At 44.5% G+C, this 13,934-nt stretch overlaps 2 protein-coding genes across 9 annotated transcripts in view; one reads left to right on the forward strand and one right to left on the reverse strand.

The window, feature by feature from the left end:
* LOC149750733 (uncharacterized) overlaps nucleotides 1-5,375 on the forward strand; it is a 56,073-nt gene extending 50,698 nt beyond the window's left edge. The window contains 3 exon segments of the mRNA XM_089900303.1: nucleotides 1-147; nucleotides 150-190; nucleotides 5,220-5,375. The exon segment at nucleotides 1-147 is cut by the window's left edge and continues 79 nt beyond it. Of these exon segments, the coding sequence (XP_089756429.1) occupies nucleotides 1-147; nucleotides 150-190; nucleotides 5,220-5,354 (323 nt within the window). The 3' untranslated portion in view covers nucleotides 5,355-5,375.
* DNAJC6 (DnaJ heat shock protein family (Hsp40) member C6) overlaps nucleotides 1-13,934 on the reverse strand; it is a 159,384-nt gene that overhangs the window by 143,738 nt on the left and 1,712 nt on the right. Inside the window, exons 1-2 of one of the 8 annotated variants that reach the window (XM_089921374.1) lie at nucleotides 9,875-9,962; nucleotides 1-7,218 (exon numbers count right to left, since the gene is read on the reverse strand). The exon at nucleotides 1-7,218 is cut by the window's left edge and continues 51,021 nt beyond it. The exons of 1 other annotated variant lie outside the window; for it this stretch is intronic. Coding sequence is in view for 1 of the 7 variants with exons in the window: in XM_022581211.3 (XP_022436919.1) it covers nucleotides 9,875-9,989 (115 nt within the window). In the remaining 6 variants the exon portion in view is untranslated. 6 more of the 8 variants (XM_089921389.1, XM_089921385.1, XM_089921376.1 and 3 more) reach the window with 6 other exon arrangements.

The following is a 13,934-nucleotide window of genomic DNA, read 5'->3' on the forward strand; positions in this document are numbered from 1 at the left end:
GGAGATTGGGCGGCTGCCCCGGAGCTTTCCCGGGAGCCCAGCCGCCCTGCGCCTTCCTGCTGCGGCAGGACCAGGAGCCGCACCTACGCAACACCACGGAAGGGCTCCTTCCTGGAAACAGGATTGGGGAACGCGTGTAGCCTCCCGAGCCTTGGGATCTATCGCTCCTCCCCCATCTGCGGCAGAAAATGTTAAGGACCCTCGGAATCTGAAACCCCAGAATCCTCCAGAATCCTTGTTGTTGAACTTAATATTTGGCTGGCTCATTTGAGAGACCTGACCTTTCCTGAGTTTTCATTTAAATCCGTTTCTCTCCTCCCCCATGCCTCAAGCGGAACTGGCCGGGGGTTGGGGGGGAGGGGGCGACAGCGGGGCGGGGGGCGGGGGGGGGATGCGAAGGGGGGTTGTTACCAGGTATCTAGGGGATGGAAGCTAGCAGAGCCGGGGGAGTTTGCATCTGAATATCTCTCTGCAAGATAAACACTTCTGAAGGTCAGTGACGGCTCCCCATTGGATCCTCCCGAAAAGGTGAATGTTCATTAAAGGCTTCTCCCTCTACATTTTTCTTAAGAACCCAAACTGTAAAAGTCTGAAGTATTTCAGATATTGCAATTCCAATAATGCACCAGAAGCCTATATATTAATTAAGTATTCTGAACACTTGCAAAATAAAAGGGAACTATTATAAGGAAGTCTGTGAAATGTAAATATGTGTTATTCAGCCAAGATTAAATGAAGAATGCAAAAATGTTATATTTAGTAGCACAAAAATGGAAAACTGAATGACAATATTTGGAAACCAGAGATCAGTTATTTTTAAAAGTCACGTTTATTATTATATACTAGAATTTTTAAATAATATATGCACACTAATTTTAAATCAGCCATTTAATATACACTAAACATGTCCATGGAGTGACATCTTATCCCTAGCCTCTTTTACCTCCCCTCTGCAGTCGGCCCCTTACCTTTATTTTCAGAATCTTTCATTCTCTCCTTCCTCCCTCTGCTGCAAAGGAGCAGGAAAGTCTGGCTGGTTCTGCAACCCTGACTTTGGATTTGTCATTCAGTCAGCGGTCTTGGGGGAGAAGTCCCTCAGCCGAGGAGCACCGGGCTCTGATAATTGCATGCAAGTCAGTGTGCAGGGGTTATAATTTTGCTTATGCTGGAGCAGAAAGGATGGGGAATGAAGACAGACGTAAACACAAATTCCAAAACATGGCATGGAACTGGATCTGGAGCCTAGGCTTGCCTTTCCTCGCAGTAGGTTAGGGAATCAACTGTTTAGTGCCTCCTTGTCTCTGGAGAGATTTGATTCAAGTTGAAAGAGGACCACGTGTGCCGTGCACCAAGCTTATTCTCAAATGGAGACCTTCACTTTGGAGGGGGATTAAGAGCCCTGTGCTTGTTTCCTCTTACATATTCATTCATTAAGCAAACACTTCTTTTACCTCTCTGTGGACCAGGCTCTATGCTGAGTACTGCGGACAGAACAGTGATGGGAACCAACCCCAGTCCTCAAGCCACTCACCGGCTGTTACAATGCAGAGGCATACAGTGCCATCCAATGACCTATGTCTGCTGAATGGACCTGGGTTATTGAACCCAGTTCACCCAGGTGTAAGTTGGTACTCAAGGCTTTAGTGATTGGTCTTAAGCCACTGGATGGCTGAGACAGAAATGGATCTATGGAAGCCAGACCAAACCCCATCTCTGTTAGACAGCAAGGAATACTCAAGCAAATCTTTCAATCATCCAATGCAAACTTACTTTCAATCATTACATACCTCAGATTCATTCTTTCATTCATTCACTCAACAACGGTTATTTGTGCCAGGCACAACTCCACCTGTTAGCAATTCAAGAGTGCAGGAAGCAGACCAAGTCCCTGCTCTCGTGGCTATCACATTTGGGTGGGAGGATTCAGACAGGCCATAAACAAACAAATATAAACATACAATAAGTGGCAGTAAATGCTGTGAAGAAGAATGAAGCATGATAATGAGGTAACAGAGCTGCCATTTTAGATAGTGTGGCCAGGGGAGGTGCCATTTAACTTGTTTTACAGAAAATGAATCCGTCATCACAGTCCCTTCCAAACATCTTCACTTAGAAATTGTTTTTTGAGTTCCAAACCCTCACAACTTCCTCTGCTCCAAGTGCACTCACTGATGGGTAGTGTTTATTCCCCAATATACAGACTGGTAAACTGACATCCAGAATGATTAACTGACCCAATCCAGGACCTCACTCACCTCCAAGATGGAAGAAGAGCAACAAAAAGAAATGCACCAACCTGCGCTCATCCCCAGAAATTGCTGGGTTAAGTACAATATTGAAAAGGAAAATTTGCCAGAGTAGGAGGTGAGAAAAGAGGGTTGAAGACCTATCTCTACCACTATTACCTGAGTGGTGAACAGCAGGTGATTGAACCTCTCTGGCACCAGTTTCCTCATCTGTAAAGTGGGGCTAATCATCCATGCCCTGTGCGTGGTCCAGGCTGTTCAGAAGATCAAAAGGGAGAACAGGTGGTACTTTGTAAACTAAGTTCTACATAAGTGTAAAGTATAATTATCAACATACTTGGGCACATTAAGAGAACAAATTGCTAGTGTTTACCTGCTCACTATGGCAGCCCGAGAGTCAAATACAGCTATAGAGGGAAAGCCTGTCGTGGCCACTAGGGGTCCTGGAGTTGATTTCTAGCCGCCACAATTTAAAGACTCCCTTAAAGTTTGGGGAAATTTTATTTTGGTTTTGTTCCCATCTTTCCTTGACAGTGGATAATATCCTTATGCATCCTTGACAACTTAAGGCCAATGAGGAAAATCTGCCTTCATTGGAACTCTTCACTGGCCACCAAATGAGGCATGTTGGCCCATAAACCACATCAAAGATATGGGCATCTCCATCTCCAAGGACCAAGGCCAGGGCAGCCAAAACGTACCCAGTTAGGAGCACCTTTAGGGGCAGATAGGGTGAAGGAGGGGGTGATGAGAAGACACCATCCGTGTACTCTTTCATCCAATAAATATTCATTATGCCAGACACTGCTCTGAAGACTGAGAATGGCACAGTGCTGAACAAAACATTCTGTCCTCAAAGAGCTTGTGGTCTCAGAACAAGAGGTTTCTACAACATATGCTGATTTACTGAGTTAGGCCGAGGACTGGGTCTGAATAGTAGGGCAAGGGCTATAAAGCAGGAGAGACCAGGTTCAAACATGGGCTCTGCCATTTCCTGGCTCCTAGAGTAAGCTGGGATACGTTCCTGCACCTCTCTAAGTCTCCATTTCCCGATGTGTAAGATGAAGATACTGAAGGCACCTACCTCCTAGGGTAGGATGAGGCTCAAATGAGTTAATGCATGTAAAGGACACAGCACAAAGGCTGACACATAAAGGGAGGGCTCCATAAATGCTGTAAGACTAATATTATCACCTACTGACCTGGATCAAATGTACCCCTCTGCACCTCAGTTTCCTCATAAAATGCAGAAAATAATAACTAGTTTATATGGCTATTGTGAGAATTACATATCAGGAAGAAGATAAAGCCCTGGTGTAAAGGATTAGCTCACCCCCTGCCAGGCTCACTCCAGGCCGTTTTTCATCAAGCAGGCTCCCCAGGAAAAAAAGACAAAGTCTGGGAGGAGTGGGGAAGTGGGAGAGAGCCTGCCATTTATGTTAACAAGGAAGCAATTTTTTTACAAGAGTATGATCATTTCTAGGGTTACCTGCATTTTACTCAACACTGTATTTTGAAAAGTTTCAAAATACAGAGAGTTGGAAGAATTGCATGGCAAACATCTTCAAGTACATTTTGCTAAATTTGTTCTGTCACATAGATGTTCATCTTTCTATTCATCCTTAATAGATTTTTTTAAATTAAGTTGAAAGAGATTTGAAGTCCTCTTCAGATAAGAAGAGCCTTTATTTTCCCTGATAACAAATTTTACAGAAGCCGTACGCTGGCTGATTTTGTGGCCATTCCAAGCAGGGTCAGGTAAATTCTTAGAAGCCTTGTCTTGCCCACAGTAAACCTCAAGGCCACACCCAGCTGAGGGACAAGGATAGACTCAAGCCTTGGAGCCTTCCAGAACAAGGCACTGCCTCATGCTTCCAATAAACTGGTACCAACAACCATTATAAACATCCATTAATGGAAATGATGCTCCATCTCAATAACCGGGTTTAGGGAAAGCTTCAGGCAGGCTCCACTGGCCACAAGTCCCTTCACAGCTCTGCACAGTCCTTGTCTTGTTGGATGCCACTTCTGAGTCATTAGACCGGTGAGTCATGCCCAGCAAGGGAGGCCATCTTGAGAGCAAAACCAAAGAGAATTTTCAAGAACAATGAGTGACACCCTGAATTGAAAGAGAATAAGGCTCTTCATTGTCCTAGCAAAACAAAAATGAAAGAAAAAAACGCTGCTGTTAACATTGTGGGTTCAACTTCCCAGCTGTATATTTTACTCCGAAGAAAAACTCAGCAAAAAAGGCTTTTATATTCCCTTGGAAATCTGAGAGCAAAAGAGACTGGGAGGATATTTCTCAAATTGGGCAGACCCAATGATCTTTCGGTAACTTGCCTGGACCCTCTCTTCTGGATTAGTCATTCATTTCCAAAACATGCCAGGGTGGGGTGACAGGAGAATGACTTCACCTGCACCACCACATTCGGTCTTCCCCCAGCCACGCCTGTCTGGTTTGCTCAGAGCATCCAAGTGGCCGTAAGCGAGATGAACTGGAGTGAGAAAACTGCTGACTGGGGGCTGGGGAGGGGATGGGGCTTTGTGATTAGGGTCACCGCAGAGAAGGGCAGCATGACTATAAGAAAAGCTGGGTGTGCTCCGATGAAGCCAAGCCACAAGGCAAGGGGAAGAGAATTAATACATGGAGTACCCACTGTGTGCAAGGAAATCTTCTTATCATCATCACCATCCTTTTAAAGAACTTATTTGCCAAGCATGGCCTTTAGAGCGAGGACTTTCACAGCACACTGCCTGGGTTTGGATCCCAGCTTACTAGTTGTGTAACTTTGGAAACGTTACTTATCCTCTTTGTGTTTCGGTTTTCTCGTTCATAAAATAGAGACTGTAAAACAGGGTTATTGTAAGAATTAAATAAAATTAAAATATTCACAGGTTTAGGACCACGGCTGGCACACGGTAAGCAATGCGTGCACGTTAACGCTTGCCAGTCCGTTTTTTTTAGATGAGAAAAATGAGGCAGAAAGAAGAAAGGAGACTTGCCAAAGGACACATAACAAAAAAGTAGCAGAGCCAGGATACTGCCTGTCATTTACTTCTCACAACACCCCTGTGACGGAAGTGACATCATCTTGCTTCTATTGATGAGAGCTTGGAAGCCCAAGAGCTTAGTAAACTGCTCATCGCACAAGCTGGCAAATGGGAGAGTTAAGACTGAAAAACCCCCATTCACTGTCTTTAAAGCCTTTGCACATCCCACTAGGCCAACGGTTCTCAAAGGTTAGCACACACCAGAATTACTGCAGGGCTTGGTAAAGCACAGGTTGCTGGGTCCCACCTCCAGAGTCTCTGCTTTGGTAGCTCTGAGGTGGGCTCCAAGAATTTGCATTTCTAGCAAGTTCCAGGAGACCCTGTTGCTGCTGGTCTGGAGACAACCCTTGAGAACTACTACTCTACAATCAGGCACCTGTATGCAGAAGAGAGGGTAGGAGAAGGTATGGGGCCTAAAGGGTATAGGTCCCACTCCGGCATAGGGTTGGCTACTTCACAGAGCCTAGCAAATATATTTTGCATTTATATGGTCCTTTCATAGTTATGATATCATTTGATCTTTCCAATATCCCTAGGTAGTGACCATTATCTCCATTCAATGTGATTTGTTTTTAGGGACATATGGCCAGAAAATGGCAGTAAGAATAAACCACAGGTCACCTGACAAGTGTTCTGTCCTTTCCTCCAGGTAACTCGTCCTGGAAAGCACTACCTGCGGATAGAGACTGACTCCAGGTCCAACCTGTGTCTTCCGAGGGAATAACTGCAGTTCAGGAAAGGGCACTTCAGCCCACCAGCGTTTGCAGGAGGCTATTTCTGGGGGGAAGAGCTCAGGACTGGTTTTCTACCATCATTTCAAGGACTAGGAAAGCCTACTGCTCACAAAATACTTCCACCAACCATCCGCTCCCTTCTCTATAACCTAAAGCTTTGATATTTGACGTAAATCTGGTTCTCTGCAAAAGCTGGAAGCAATTTAGGGGCTTAATTTCTACTGGACACAGCTTGTTCATTTAGAACAGCTTGCATGGTTAGTAGATTTTTTTAAGTTGCTTGGACATATAAACAGGTAAATCATTGGTATCCAGAAGATTTCAAGAACTCCTATGAGCAGATTTAAAAAAAAACATGAACCACCAAAAAAAAAAAAAAACATAAACAGGCGTTCACACATGTCTTGGTCACACATGGCCAATATTCATGTGAAAAGATCTCCAGCTTCATTATTCGTCAGGGAAATTCAATATAAAAGCACCATGCAGTACCACTTCATACGCATCAAAAAATTCTGACAGTACTGAGTATTAGCAAGGAAGTAAGGAATCAATATATACATCCCAGAGGATTCATTCATTATTTAACCATTCATTCATTATTATCCAATAACTAAATAAACATATTTATTGAATGTCTTCTATATTCAGGATACAATATTAAGCTGAACAGATGCCAGAGGTCCCCAGAAGCTATGCTACTTCTCATCTGTAGCCTCCTGCTGAAAAAAAAAGGAAGGGAGGGTAGTAAGAAGGATACTGATGTAGAAGGCCTTCTGATTGGTCCAGAAGGGATTGTGGCCCCTGAAGAGCTTCCAGCCATGTTTTATTCCCACCACTCATTGAACTTTCCATATTTGGGGTGTGATCATATGGTGCAATATCTGGACTAATATTAACAAAAATAACAACCACCACCTTGTGAGCTACTATGTACCAAGCACTTTATATACAATAACCCATATAATCATCACAGGAACATTATAATATAAGAGTATCATCCTTATTTTATGTATGATAGATAACTGAGTTTTAGAAAGATTCAGCACCCTGCCCAAGATCACACAGCTTATTAGTGGGCCACTTACTAGTGGCAGATTCAAATCATCGTCTGTCTGGCACCAAAGCATATGATTGTAGATGCCCCAAGTGACGCTGACATCAACATGAGAAATTCAGGCCACCTTTAAGAAAAATCAAATAAAATTGGGATATGGATTTCACTCACTGCATAATATTTATTAATTTTACTTCTTCCCTCCATGAGTATAGATACTGGAACATGTTTATTTTGTGCCGATGTGGCAGAAAGGAAGCTGTGTGGGTAGTCAGGCCTGAATTGGCCACACACCAGTCCTATGACCTCTTGCAAGTTACTCCGTCTCTTGCTTCACTTTCCTCATCTACAAAATGGGGGAAATAAATACCATCTGTCCTCCCTCCTTCCAAGGTTAGTTAAGATCTAAAGAAGACCTTATAGTTGACCTACTCCATAAACTGTAAAGTATCATATAACATAAGACATTATAATGGCCTCATCTCCAGGTTGTAGGGGGGAAGGGGAAGTAGGGAAATACAGTGATCTGCCAAGATCCTACCTAAGAAAAGAGAGGTGTGGCGTGGCAATGGGCCCCGGGTAAGCCATGGGTGAACTCTACGATGGGAACAAAGAAGAAAAAGAGAGGATGGTTGTGTACACAGTATACACCTGGGTTTAAAAATTATAAAACTAAAAAACTTATTCTAACCCAGTTTACTGCAGTGGGAATACCCATTTATTCCTCTTTTGTAAAACATTCACGCAACACTTGGTATAACACTATGCATATAAGTATCACTCAAGGAATACTTGTTGCAATTACCAATCTATTCAACTACTCAGGCAAGCTAAAGAAAAGGGGTGGTCAGCCTTTAGACCTACTAAGTTTCCGCAACAGTTCTTGATGCAGTGTGGAAGGAATTTAATTGGCGCATTCACTAAAAGTAATAACACGTCCTTTGAAAGCCGGCAAGATGACAATGCCAAGCCACAGAGCCTCCCTAACCATCAACAATAGAAAAGCTTGTTTCTAACACAATAATTTGTGTTGTTTCTAACACAAATATTTGAAGGATAATTATTTTTGCTCTTTGTCAAATTTCTTTTTAGAATGCTTACTATGTGCCAGCACTTTACAATTATTAACTCATTAATTCATTTAATCTTCGTAACAACCCTGGGGTGGAGATGGGGGTGATGCGGCCCTGTTGCAGTCTAGCTTCTGCCCTGGCTCAGGTCGGCCATTTTAGAACTCAAGGCATGTCAGCCTCTGAAGAATCCTCAGATGATGGAAACAGACGAAAAGGACATGATAGGACACACAGACAGAGACAGAGACAGAGACAGACACAGACACGCACGCACACACACACACACACACACACACACACACACACGCAGACAGGTATCTACAAAGTACCCAGCTCTGACTTAGCCTGGTGGGGGATGCAAAGATGAAGTGGATGAGAACCTGCCCACATGGAATCTATAATAGCAGATGAACAGTGACAAATGCCCTATGGATGATGAAATACCAGCAGACAGGTTACAGGTGGCACCTATCCCAGGAAAGGCTTCACAGAGGAGATGTATTTGTGCTAGTCCTAACGGACGGGTAGGAATTGGCCAGGCTGAGAAACCAAGGCATGGCCACTGCAGATAGAGAGAAGGCAATGAGCCAGCAGATCGTGTCATGTCCCTGTGCTCAGAACATGTTAGTGGCTTCCCAGCTCACTTGGAATAAATTCCAAACTCCTCATCATATACTACCCAGACCCTGACCCAGGCCCTGCCTGCCTCACTTTCCCCTTGCTTAGCTCAGGCACACTGAGAACCTTTCCACCTGCTATTGCCCTCTGGCAGGAAGCTCTCCCCTGGCTCCATGCTGGAGTAACTCTGAATCAGTCTTCAGGCTCAGCTGTAATTGCATGGCCACAGAGACGCCTTCCCTGTCCACCCCCCAAGTAAGCTAGGGCCCCTCTACCTTTTTTCCTCTCCCAGCAGACGATTTGATTCCTTCCAAGCACACAGAGCAATCTGCAATGGAGACTTTTACCTATTTGACGTGTGTAATGTCTGTTTCCCCCTTTAGAAGTAGTTCCATGAGCTGCGGCCTTGCCTGTCTCGTTCAATCCTGGGCCCTGACACACAGGGGAGCTCGATAAAAATTATGGAATGAATGAATGCAGTGAGTCAGTGACTGAATAAATGTGAGTTAAGGCCCTGGTGAGGATAGGGTGGAATGTGTTTGGGAAATAGTTAATTGTGACTAGAGCTTACAAGATAACAGATGGGTTGGAAAGAGGGTGGGTCCAATGGGGAGGACCTCCAAGGCAGAGTTGGGTGCGGATTAAATCCCCCAACGGGTACTGCATTGCAGGTGCCGGCCAGGTTTTGGGGGGAGGGGGATGCAAACTGTTTTCCAGAGGCACCCCGGATTCCCTCTGTCCAGAGCCAAACGGACAGACAGGGACTTGTGCGGGAAATTAACAAGCTGCAACCACCTGGGCCAAGGGGAGATACGCTTAAAGGGTGGAGGGGGAAGAAGGGACTGTCGTCGAGCGGCCCCGGGGGAGCTTGGGTACTGGTGTAGTCCCCGCGGCCGAGGGTCAGGGAGGAGGGTCGCCCAGACAAGGCCAGACGTGCTGGCGGCGCGGGCCCCGCCCGCGGGCCCCGGGGGCCGAGAACCCAGCGGGAGATGCCGCCTACGGCAGCAGCCGGAGCCACCGCGGCCCCGCTTCAGCGGGAGGCCGGCGCCCGCCGCTCGTGGTAACAGGTCCCGCGGCCGCGCCCACACTCACCCTGCGCCGCCTTGGAAGCCGAGCGCGTCCGCCACAGCCGCCGGGTTGCCTTCCACGGCCGCAGCGAAGAAAACAGCCTCCGGCTCTTCTTGCCGCTCTTCTCAGTTGCTCCCATCTGTGCGCCCGCGCCCCTCCCCCGCCGCCCGCCGCCGTCCGAGGATCGCCTCCCGCTTCCCCGGCCGCCGCGCTTCTGCCAGGTGCCAGGCAGTCGCCGGGGAGGACGCGGCCGCGGGGGGAGGAGCTTGCGGCCGGATGCGGGGCGGGGAGGGTGGGGACCTCGCTCGCGCTGAGCCTGCGGGTGCGGCCGACCGAGGCGGGGACGCTGCAGGGATGCGCCAGCCGGGGGAGCGCTCAGCCCCTGGCAGCTCACAGGTGAATGCTTTAGTCTTTCCCCCTTCGTTCCGGAGATGTTGACGGAGTGCCCAACTACTGCTAGGCATCATTAATTAACACAAACCCCCCTGGGATGTGCACTGATTTTTTATCCCCAAATTACAAATGATAAAATTGAAGCTCCGAAACGTGAAGTAATCTGCCCAGAGATCACACAGCCGTTAAATTATGCCGATATCCAAGTCCTGGGCTCTAGCTATATTTTTTTCATCCCTTTCTACTGCCTCAGAATGATTCCACATTATGTTGGATTTTTTTTTGAAGTTTTGCTTTTTTTATGCTTCTATTTTTTCTTTTTTTTCTTTTTTTTTTTTTACATCTTTATTGGAGTATAATTGCTTTACAATGGTGTCTTAGTTTCTGCTTTATAACAAAGTGAATCAGTTATACATATACATATGTTCCCATATCTCCTCCCTCCTGCATCTCCCTCCCTCCCACCCTCCCTATCCCACCCCTCCAGGTGGTCACAAAGCACCGGGCTGATCTCCCTGTGCTATGCTTCTGCTTCCCACTAGCTATCTATCTTACGCTTGGTAGTGTATATATGTCCATGCCACTCTCTCGCCTCGTCACAGCTTACCCTTCCCCCTCCCCATATCCTCAAGTCCATTCTCTAGTAGGTCTGTGTCTTTATTCCCGTCTTACCCCTAGGTTCTTCATGACATTTTTTTTCTTAAATTCCATATATATGTGTTAGCATACGGTACCTGTCTCTCTCTTTCTGACTTACTTCACTCTGTATGACAGACTCCAGTGGATTTTTTTTTATTTAAGTCTGATAGATATTCCTGTTTTCCTCATGCAACAGATTAAGAATCACTTTTTTAAAAAATTTATTTTTGGCTGCATTGGGTCTTCGTTGCTGCACTGGGGCTTTCTCTAGTTGCTGCGAGGGGGGCTACTCTTCATTGTGGTACGCGGGCTTCTCATTGCGGTGGCTTCTCTTGTTGTGGCACACGGGCTCCAGTAGTTGTGGCTCACGGGCTTCGTTGCTGTGCTGCATGTGGGATCTTCCCAGACCAGGGCTCGAACCCGTGTCCCCTGCGGATTCTTAACCACTGCTCCGCTAGGGAAGCCCTTTTTTTTTTTTTCTTCTTTTTTTTAAGAACCTATTCTATGTGCAGGCACTTTTACACATATGCCATGAAACCTCACAGCAACCCTGTGGGGTAGGAGGCGTTTCCCATTCACCAGATGAGGAAACTGAAATGTCAGAGCTGAGGTGGCCCAGCCCCCACCACTTTATCTCTGTCGTGATTTTGCCTGTAGTTGAGAGTCGGAGAGGAAGGGCAAAACCACGATCCCTTAACACTGCCTGACTGAAATAATAATAGCTAACATTTATGGAGTGCCGAATTTTACATACATTACCTTATTTAACTCTCCCAATGATACTCATGGGAGAGAAATTATTAATATCCTCACTTAACAGATGGGGGAAACTGAGTATCAGAGAGGTCAGGTTACCTGCATAAACCCATATAAAGCTTATATGTTAGGTTGAATCATGAAACTACCATTTTTGTAGGTTCAAACAAAAGGCTCAATTCATCATATGACAGTTTCACCAGATGATCAAAATTTAAATCACCAATGGAGGGAGATGATAATCCAGTGCATCCAGATGATACACTGAGAGACACATCACCTTTGTAACATTCTGGCCAAGAATGCACAACCTGAATCTAATCATGGAGATATATATGTTAAACCCCAAATGAGGACTTTACTATGAAAACTGGGGTACAGGGGAGGGGGCGTCAGGGCAGGGATGTTATATTCGTTAAAAATGTCGATGATATAAAAGATGAAGAGGGACTTCCCTGGTGGTGCAGTGGTTAAGAATCCACCTGCCAATGCAGGGGACACGGGTTCTATCCCTGGTCCGGGAAGATCCCACGTGCCGCGGAGCAACTAAGCCCGTGCGCCATAACTACTGAGCCTGCGCTCTAGAGCCCATGTGCCACAACTACTGAAGCCCGCGAGCCACAACTACTGAAGCCTGTGCACCTAGAGCCCATGCTCCGGCAACAAGAGAAGCCACTGCAATGAGAAGTCTGCACACAATGAAGAGTAGCCCCCGCTCGCCACAACTAGAGAAAAGCCCACACGCAGCAACAAAGACGCAACACAGCCAAAAATTAAAAATAACTAATTTTTTTTTTTTTAAAGATGAAGAAAGGCTGTGGAGGTGTTCTAGACTAAAGGAGGCTAAACAGATATGACAGCTAACAGTAATACCTGACTCTAGAATGGACTGTGTTGGAGTTTGGAAAAAAGACTCCAAGGGATATTACTAGGTCAAGTTAAATATATATATATGATTAAATAAGTGTCAGTGATAAACTACTGAAGTTGATAACTATACTGTGGTTATGTAAGAAAATATCCCTATTTTTAGAAAATACACACCAAGGTATTTAGGAGTAAAGGGTCATGATGCATTTATTTTACCTTCAAATGGTTTACAAAAGAAGTTTCATATATATGTTTGGGGAGAGGGGGAAGCAAATGATAAAGCAAATACGGCAAAATTATAGTAATAGGTGAATCTGGACAAAGAATATATGGGTGTGTTTTGTACTATTCTTATTCTTGCAACTTTTCTGTAAGTTTTCAATTTATTTCCAACTGAAAAGGTTATAAAAAAACCTTTAAGTTTCATAGAAAAAAGAAAATAAAGTGGGAAGACTGTACCTGATATTAAGGCCTACTATGCAGCTATAGTTATCAAAACAGTGTGGTCTTGGCAGAGGGATAGATGCATAGATTAATAAAGAACCCAGAAACAGACCTGCACACATATACCCAACTGATTTTTGACAAAGGTGCAAAAGCAGTTCAATGGAGGAAAGACAGCTGTTTCAACAAATGATGCTGAAGCAATTGGACATACATTGGCAAAAAAAAATTAACCTTGACTTAAACCTCACACCTTATATAAAAATCTAGAAAAATGGATTATGTTATTTTATTCTATGTTATTCTACAGAAAATAATAAGAGAAAATCATCTAGGATCTGGAGCTATGCAAAGAGTTGTCACCAAAAGCATGATCCATAAGAGAAAAAAGTTGATAAATTGGACTTTATCAAAATTAAATACTTTTGCTCTGCAAAAGACCCTTTTAAGAGGATGAAAATACAAGCTACAAAGTGGGCAAAAATAGTTATCTGACAAAGGACTAGTATTTATAATATATAAAGAATTCTTAAAACTCAACATTAAAAATAATCCAATTAGAAAATGTGCAGAAGACATGAGCAGATATTTCACTAAAGAGGATGGACATACAGATATCAAATAAGCACATGAAAAGATATTCAGCATCATTAGCTATTAAGGAAGTACAAATTAAAACCACAATGAGATATCACTGCATACCTCAGAATGGCTAAAATGAAAAATAGTGACAACACCAAATGCTGGTGAGGATGCAGAGGGAGAAACTGGATCATTTACACATTGCTGGTAGGAATGTAAATGGTACAGCCACGTTAGAAAAGAGTTTAGCAGTTTCTTATAAAACTAAACACAACTACCATAAGACCCAACAATGGCACTCTTGGGTACTTATCCCAGAAAAAAATGAAAACTTATGTTCACACAAAAACCTATACAGCAATGTTTATAGTAGCTTTATTTGTAATAGCCCCAAACTGGA

Source organism: Delphinapterus leucas, chromosome 1, assembly GCF_059928025.1.
Source record: "Delphinapterus leucas isolate spDelLeu-1000000601 "Yukka" chromosome 1, BTC_Dleu_Yukka2, whole genome shotgun sequence".
Taxonomy (NCBI): domain Eukaryota; kingdom Metazoa; phylum Chordata; class Mammalia; order Artiodactyla; family Monodontidae; genus Delphinapterus; species Delphinapterus leucas.